The following is an 8,742-nucleotide window of genomic DNA, read 5'->3' as shown; positions in this document are numbered from 1 at the left end:
TATGTATGAGGGATTGGAGTTAAGGATTTTTAAATTTTTTACCAACAGCTCACATTCCCACATGAATTGGGTAAAACTCGGTCCTCCTCCTGTGTTTCTCCTTTGCTCTTACGCTACTAGTACACTCAACACTTCTGACACCAGGTGTGTGGGTTTTCTCCACATCAGGCAATTCTGTGACACCAGCTGAATGTCCTGCAATTGAACTCAGCTGTGACACTATCTACCTGCAGATAACATCAGATCCCACAGGATAAGGGCTCATTCTCACAAGACTGCCACCCCCACCCCCACCAAACACACGCACACTTCAGATACCAATTGCAAGTCTAGGTTGTTACCTGTGCTTCTGACCGATCAGCTATAAATCAGAGGTTCCCATGGCCCCCTCCTCGGGTTTGATTAATTCGCTGGAGTGGCCCACAGAACTCAGGAAAACAGTTGACTACTGTTTACCAGTTGAATATGTAAGGGTATAACAAAGGATATAGAGGAACAAACAGATGCAAGAGCTACAGAGGGCAAGGTACCTGGGAAGGGGCACAGAGCTTCCATGCCCTCTCCGGGGCCACCACTTTCCCAGCACCTCCACTGTTCACCAACCCAGAAGCTCTCTGAACCCCGTACTTTTGGGATTTTTATGGAGACATCATCACACAGGCATGACTGACCATTCACACCATTTTCATCTCCACTCCCCACTGACCTTCAGGGGCTACTCTCCATATATGAGTGATTGGAGTGAAGAGCTTTTTTATCAACGGTTCACATTCTCACCCATAACACCCCGCCACGCACACACAAACCCGTCATTTTGACTCTACACACTGCACGTGGATTTTCCCTCGAGACAGAGGAAAGTGGTAAGTCTGTGGAGCAAAGTGGAGACATCGTTATCTTCCCCCAGGTGTCAAGATGTTGATGATAATATTGCTTCCGCCCTGAACTATTTCATCTTCTGATGTTCACAAGGCCATCGAACAGAAATCAATTACAGATGCTAAGGAAGTTTTTAAAAATCCAATTTTGAAGAGATGTAATACGATGGTAATAAATGCTGGATCGCTGACAGAAATTTAAGCTTAGAAATGTTTAATTTAAACCTAAAAGTTTTTTTTTTAATCATGGAAGAAAATGCATATAGGCACATTTTAGCATCTACAATTGAAATTTGAACACTGATGTTACAAACCACAAAACTTCATTTAAATTTTATTATAAAGATCTTTATTTAAAGAAAGAACATATTTTCTACTTTTTAGTTTTTATTTTGTGCCTTGAATGATCTGGAAATATGGAGGCTCTTCTGAATCCAGTGGGGAAAAATTATTTTTTCTTACACTTCTCTCTCCCTACACCAATCTGCACCATGTTAATCTGGAGGTAGGGAGAAAGCTGGATTCTTGCCACTTATAAAAATGATGAGGGTGTGCTCGCTTCGGCAGCACATATACTAAAATTGGAAAGATACAGAGAAGATTAGCATGGCCCCTGCGCAAGGATGACACGCAAATTCGTGAAGCGTTCCATATTTTTTTATAAAGCAATTATATTCCGATAAACATGTCTTAAAAAAATGATGAAGGGAAGAAAGAAAACCATGGCTTACAAGAAAAAGGCTGTAAGAAGTATAAAGCAATGCTTAACAAAATGTTCCTAAAGGAGCCATGTATAGACGCCCAGTGATGTTCATTTTCTCATTCCTATACTGTCCTCATAGATTTTCTTTCAGATCTTTCTGCTTGTACGTGACTGATGCTCTCAATTGCAAAGGAAGCAACATAGCTATGGGAAAGTTATACGGAGCAGTTGGCAATCAACGTGCACTAGAAGGCTGTGCCCGGTGGTGAAATGTTATTAGTATCCTTCTTGGCACCAGAAACATGTGGAACAGATGAAGTATTTCCAGGCTTCTTTGTAGGGCCTTGGGTCCAGTGTTCGGGGCTGCTCCCTCCTGGGAGGGTAACTATCGCCCACTCCTGTTAGAGTTCCCACCAAGGACAGCCTCGGGAATAAATCTGTTGGACAGCGGCCGAGATCCGCCAAACTTTCCAACCACCAGGAGACACGAAGTTCCAAGTTTCCGGGTTTGAGAAGGCGGGAAAACGTGACTGGAGCTTTCCTCGTCCCACTTACGGAACAGAGAAATAGGGAGGCTGATTCCAGGTCTTCCGTGGACCTCCAAGAGAATTACTGGGCTTCCAACTAGAAAAGGACAAGAATCCAGTAATGGGCAATTAGCAAGCCCACGTGTTTTCCCTCTAGCCCAATCTTGTGTGCTGATCATTGTTTTTCTATTTACCCTTTGAACTACCCCTGTGGTCTTTTGCGAGTCCTTAAGGCAGCCCTAGCCTTCGCAAACCCTCCTGGGGGACAGAGATCACGGGGAGGCGAGGGCTGGAGGCGGGAGCGAGCAGCAGGAGAGGGGAGACCTTTCCAGCCCATCCACACCCTGCAGTCCTTTCGCGTCCCTGGGACAGTGGCCCACTCTCAGCACGCAGAGGGTTGGCGCTCCCTGAGGGCTCCCAGCCCCGAGAGCGGCGCTGCCTAGAAAAGTCACCTCCACCGGAGAGTGGGAATAGGGCTGGGGGAGCAGACAGCGGGGTGGGGAACGGCCGCGCCGCGGGAGGTGCGGGACGCAGAGAAAGAGGTGGGGACGGCCGCGGAGGGGGGCTGTGGGAGCGGGGTGGGGCCGGGGCGGGGCTGGGGGCGGGGCTGCGGGGCGGGCTGCGCCACAGCGCCCCCTGGCTGCGCGCTCCCCGCCGTGTCCCGCGGTCGCAGCTGGCTCGGGCTCGCCGGCCCCTTTGTGTGCGACGCGCTGGCCCGGAGGAGCGTGGCCCGGGCGCAGCGGCGGGTCCCCGGGGTCCCGCCGCCTCGGCCCGGGCCCGGCAGCGCTCTCCTCCTCCTCCTTCGCTCCACCCTCCGCCGGCCCCCAGCCCCGAGCAGCCGCCATTGGGCCGCGAGCTGCCCGCGTCGTGCCGCGCACTCCACCCCGCCCGGCCCCGGGCGCTCACACCCCCCCCCCACCTCCCGCCCCGTCTCCCTCTCCAGTCCTCCCCCCATCCCAGGCCTCCAAGGTGGAGAAAATAAACTCAAAGCAGAGCAACTCAGAGACTCCAATAAAACGCCCAGTACCTAGAGCCCGAGCGCTAGCGCGTGTGCCGGGCGGCTAGGGGCGCGGGAGGCGGGGATGGGGGGGAGGGCGGGGGGGACAATGAGCGCATGAAGTTACCTGCCCGGCGGCGGCGGCGGCGGGGCCGGGAGGCGGCGGCGGCGGAGCAGGCTGCGCGCTCGGCGACGACGGGTGCGCGCCGCGGCTTGGGGGAGAGTTGAGCGCTTCCCCCCCCTTTTCTTTTTCTTTTTTTTTTTTTTTTTTTCTCCTCTTCTTCTTAAACAAACCACAAACGGATGTGAGGGAAGGAAGGTGTTTCTCTTACTCCTGAGTCCAGACACCTCTCTCTGTTCCGTCTAAGCTTGTTTTGCTGGACACTTTTTTGAAAAAGGCAAAGAAAAGGAGTTGCTTGATGTGAAAGTGAAATGGACGTAAGATTTTATCCACCTCCAGCCCAGCCCGCCGCTGCGCCCGACGCTCCCTGTCTGGGACCTTCTCCCTGCCTGGACCCCTACTATTGCAACAAGGTGAATGCTCTGCTTTTGTTTCCGCCGTGTTCTGAGTGCTCGGTCCCGGGAGGGGGGCGGCGGCGGCGAGCCCGCTGGGCGGCCGGGCGGTCGGTCGCCCGAGGCCGGTCCCGGGCGCGCTCGGCTCGCAGCCCGCGGCTGCCCTGCGTGCCCTCGGGGAGTAAATATTGCGGAGCCGCTCCCGGGCTTTGCCCGGCCCCCGCGATGGTGCGGAAAGTGACACGATTTGCTCGATCCTTTCCTTCCCGCTGTTCGCGACTAAGGCTCCCTGCCTAGGTTTGCCGGGGGGGCGTTGAAAAAAATTAGGAAAGAACGGCGGAATACTTTGGGGGTGTGTCTGGGGTCCGGGAACACGGGCAGAGAGTGGGAGAATTCCGTTTATTTTCTGGTTTCCCCTTCTCCCTCCCTCCCTGCTCTCCCGGCGGTGGGGGCTCGTGGCACCGCTTCCCCGCCCGGGATTAGTTGCCAGGGGAGCCGCCGGGAGTCGGGGTGCCGGGACCCGGGAGACGCCCCCCGCCCCCCGCCGGGCACAGCGCTCCGCAACGCTTTTGTTTTCCCGAACCGGTCCGGGCGCCGGCCTGCGGGCCGGGGTGCCGCCGGGGCGCCGGGGCCGGGGGACAGCTCCCGCCCAGGGGTGCGCGCAGAAACAGCAAGTTTGTTAGGAGCCGGGCGAGCGCGTCGCGTTCACGTCCAAAGCTGCCGCCCTCGGCGCGGGGCTGGAGCAGGTCCCGGGCTGGGCTATGCTCACAGCCCGGTGACCCCAGGTGCCGAGGCCGCGGGGGCCCGAGGCGAGGCGGGCCATGAGGGTGACCGGGGCTACCGCGGAGGTCCGCTCGTCCGAAGGATGCAGCAGTCAGGGCGTACGTAGGGAGGGAGTGACTCTCGGGGTTCCTCGAACTCTCAGCCCACGGAGGGAGGACGCGCGGGGACCAGACTCCGAGAGCAGCCGCAGGTCCACGGCTGTCCTCGCCTCGGGCTTTTTGGACGTGTCTAAGCAGTCCCGCCCGGTGAACGTGGCGGGGAGAATGGAGTTCTCTGAGACTCAGGGCGAGACGTTTAGACGCCCAGTTCCCGCTCCGTGGTAACCCTGTCAGATACTCCCAGCCCCTGCGAGCAATTCCGTGTCGGCCTCTCGGTGAATTCCGCTGGATAAATCGTTGGGACTAGTAACATTTGCCTGGTGGCGAGTCATCATCAAACAGCTTTTTACGCGATACAGAGGTATTTAGCGCGCTGCATCCTCGGCCCCCGGGCTCCCCATCACGCAACGAACTCGCAACTCCGAGTCTTGGTCCGTCGACACGCGCGCACACACACACACACACACACACACACACAGACACAGAGCTGTGAGTTATATCACCCCGTGGAGAAACTCCCCGATGCCGTGTGTACAGTGCAAAACCCAGGAAAAGGGATGTGCATGTGTTGATGATGTTTAGGCAAGTTAGAAACTAGGGAAATCTAGTCTTGTGCAAGGCAGAAAGGCTTTTCATCCTGCAGGAAGGGGCCCTTTTAGCTAGAGGCATGGAAGGCATGGGTAACTTTGGCCAGAGAAGTTTGCGTGATGAAGTTTCATTATTTGTTGGTAATACAGTCTGTTTTGCCTTAATGAGCAGGTCTCTTGTGTTTGCAACATTTTATTTTTGCTTATAACACTGCTACTACTAACAGTAATAATAAAGCAGCAGTCTTATCTTGGATAGTAAAGACATATTCCGCAGTAGTAATTGGAACCAAAAGGTCAGAAACATTTTGGCAATGAAACTGGACAAATCCTATTAAATTTATCAGTGATTTTAGGCTCCAAAAAGAAGGTAATGACTTGGATACACATTTCACTCGTCATTCTTGTGATAGTAGGGTCAGATTTAATTTAAAAGTTAAATGCTTTGGAAAATCAAGAATTACTCCAATATATTAAATCATTTTCCAATTAAGTGCTTTAAATAATTTTAGTGGGTTGTGCTGTGAACTGAATAAATTAATTTAGAAAGTCTTCAGAATTTCTTTACTAGCTCATTGAAGTTCCTTTTAAGTCACCCGGTGTATGAGGAGCAAACTGTTCTTTTAAAATGCAAATTAGCCACCCTTTCTATAGACTGGATGCAAGTCTCCTACTTTACTTATCCAGGGAATAATGGATTTTTAAAGATGCACAGTCATAAGATACACTTTTAATAGTAGGAAGAGACTTCATGGAAATGTTTCTCACAGGATGTCTGCTCCTGCCTTTCTCTGGGTAGCAGTCTAACAAATGTATTTGTCACTGATCCCAGCTTATATTCAGTGTACTGAGTAGGTTTGCTAGGCCCCAGAAAACCCGGGCACTAGTGTTTTCTACTCCATCATGATTAGCATTGGCACAAAATTTCTGTCCAACTCCACAGTTTTAGTTGCTTAGAATGTAGTCAACCAGAATTCATTTTTACGGTGACTCAGGTAGATCTGCAGGGATCTGAAAGGTGGGCAGAAGTTTGAAAGAGGTGAAATAAGAAATCTGTATCCACATTTAGTAAAAACAAGTTGGACCTGACTTCTCCCAGAGAGAGGAGACTGCAAAGTAAACCTTGTCTCTTTCAGAGGTGTCATGAATAGGTAGTTTATTACAAGAAACAGTCACTTTGTCAGGTTATTTGTTTTCAATAGGATGATAAGATCATAAATTACTAATTGTCTTTATTTAAAATCTGTCAACACTTTACTAAAGTCAGTGTGCTGAATCCCAGAGGAACCAGTATCTCTCTGTGCTTCAGCATCACACAGTTGTAACTAGTTTCTCCAGTGACATTTTTTTCAATGTCAGAAGAGACCCTAATCCAGAAAATGAATGTCCTCTTCCTGAAGCTTTTCTAAACTAAAATGAGGTTGTTTTACTTTGCTGACATTTTCCAGCACTGCTGCTCTATAGATTTTGCCAAAACACTACTTACATTGTTCAGTTAATAAACTCTGTAGGAGGAATTTTTTGGAAAACAGTTTAATTTAGTATCGCTCTATCGTAAGAGCACATTACGTTATGAGCACATCACTATGCAAACTGGCCTCCATTTTCACATAGCCCATTGCAGGAGAAAAGTGAGAACAATGCAACAATGCTGGTTATGGCAACTGTGCGAGGCATCTCTTATACAAACAGCCAGAACGGATGGCACGTTGCTGTATATAGGTCAGCCTTTGAAATAGCAGTGTAGCTCATAGACTGGACGGAAACATGTAGGCTGGAAGTAACAGTGGTCACCTCTGGCAACTTAAAGCATGGCTCTATTTCAGACATTGAGAGATGGGTACCATACTGGAGTTTCGTCTAATTAAGGCCATTTTAAGTAACAGTGTATCCCTTAATTGAGCTGAATGTTACCAAAAGAAATTGGATTATAGGAGCTCACAATTGGAGTCCAGTAGTAAAATAGAGTCCTCTTTTTTGGTTCTAGTTGAAGATGTCAGAGCATCAGTTTAAATATATACCCACAGAGTAATAACAGTTCCTTTCAGTTTCTTAGTGCAGTGTCATTTCTGAAGATTGTTTTCACTGATTTTATGCTAAATTGGGACAAAGAAATGGCACTTTTTCATTTTTGCAATGATATGATGTGTTCAGTTATTGCTCAGTATCTGCCCACAGAAGGAGTAGTAATACAATTATGTTATGACATGGCTAATGACAGGGATGCTGACCTCTGCCAGCAGTGGGAGAGGAAATAATGGTCTTTACTGTTCTCAGCGGTTGCTTTTGTGGAATCAGGTCCTGAATCTTTCTTTGGTTGATTTAGACACAAGGAAGTTCAAAACACAAACCCATACTGGCTATATACAGAGTGAAGAATAATGGGCGTTTAGAATATTGGGCTTTTATCATTGAAATGAGGGAGGACAGTGTATAATCTTTTCACATAAACGTAGGAGGAAGGACCTATTTGTGATGAACTCTGCGTTAAAATGTCAGGGCTAACATTAGACATTTGATAACTTCTGAGAAAAACAAGATTTATTGTCATCTCTGCAAAATCTCCTTCGAGTTTATTTTCCTATTTAGAGTATTACGTATTGCACTTCAATGGGGCAAAACTCATCCTTTCTAAAATACAGGATTTGCAAGCACATTATGATGGAGTCATTATTTCTACTTCAATAAATGTAAGAAAAAGGAGGAGGCGGAAGGGGAGGGTTATAAGCAATCTAGAGCATCATGCTTGATTAGCTCTCCACCCACCCCCGTAACTTCTAGGACTTTGGGAAATTCATAGTCAATACTCTGAACATCGTTAGTGTAATTAAAACTCCCATGGGAGTGTTATTAAGCTGGCATCTTTCATAAGTTTTGAGGTCTTTAAGTATGTTTTAAATAAATTTATAGGTAAGAGCGTAAGTGGAGCCATCATGGTTTTGGCCACTAAATCAGATAGCATACAAAACCCTCAAATGTAGCTAGCTGTCTTGACTTTGTGGGATACTTCAGTGTCATAAACTCCAATTTTAAATGTCTATGCAACAATTACAGTTTTGAGCTTTGGAGCTCATGATGTTATTTCTAACATGCTCGCATGGTTTAGTGTTCTCACAGTTTATCGTACGTGTTAGAAGTTACTGAGTGACGATACTAAGGAACGTTTTGATATTTTGCTTCGTTGGAAAAACTAAGCTGATATTTCAATATGATCTCATTTGCTTGTTGTCGTTTTTTTTTTTAAATGACATGATTGCAAGGGCTTAGAACAGAGGAAAGAAGTAAGGTAGCTGAACCTGAAGGGAAAGTTCCAAGTTTAAGAATGGTTTTCTTGGGACCAAAACTGGGTCTCCAATGTGGGTTTTGGTGTGTGGAACTATTTCTTGTGGGCATACTTTTTTTGTGTGATGGGCTCAATTCAAGAAAGGGATGGGGGCTTCCCTGGTGGCGCAGTGGTTGAGAGTCCACCTGCCGATGCAGGGGACGCGGGTTGGTGCCCCGGTCCGGGAAGATCCCACGTGCCACGGAGCGGCTGGGCCCGTGAGCCATGGCCACTGAGCCTGCGCGTCCGGAGCCTGTGCTCCACAACGGGAGAGGCCACAACAGGGAGAGGCCACAACAGTGAGAGGCCCGCGTACTGCACAAAAATAAAAAAA

At 49.0% G+C, this 8,742-nt stretch overlaps 1 protein-coding gene and 1 non-coding gene across 2 annotated transcripts in view; both read left to right on the top strand.

Moving 5' to 3' along the window:
- Positions 1-1,429: 1,429 nt before the first annotated feature.
- Positions 1,430-1,536, top strand: LOC136137368 (U6 spliceosomal RNA). Its single transcript, XR_010656708.1, has one exon. It is a non-coding gene; the product is annotated as a U6 spliceosomal RNA (small nuclear RNA).
- Positions 1,537-3,420: 1,884 nt separating this feature from the next.
- Positions 3,421-8,742, top strand: part of TOX (thymocyte selection associated high mobility group box) — a 302,115-nt gene continuing 296,793 nt past the window's right edge. The window contains exon 1 of the mRNA XM_065895390.1: positions 3,421-3,639. Within this exon, the coding sequence (XP_065751462.1) occupies positions 3,538-3,639 (102 nt within the window). The 5' untranslated portion in view covers positions 3,421-3,537. The remainder of the gene's footprint in view (positions 3,640-8,742) is intronic.

This window comes from Phocoena phocoena, chromosome 17 (genome assembly GCF_963924675.1).
Source record: "Phocoena phocoena chromosome 17, mPhoPho1.1, whole genome shotgun sequence".
In the NCBI taxonomy this organism is placed as follows: Eukaryota; Metazoa; Chordata; class Mammalia; order Artiodactyla; family Phocoenidae; genus Phocoena; species Phocoena phocoena.
The sequence above is the reverse complement of the archived record's forward strand: the minus strand, read 5'-3'. Positions and strand labels throughout refer to the sequence as shown.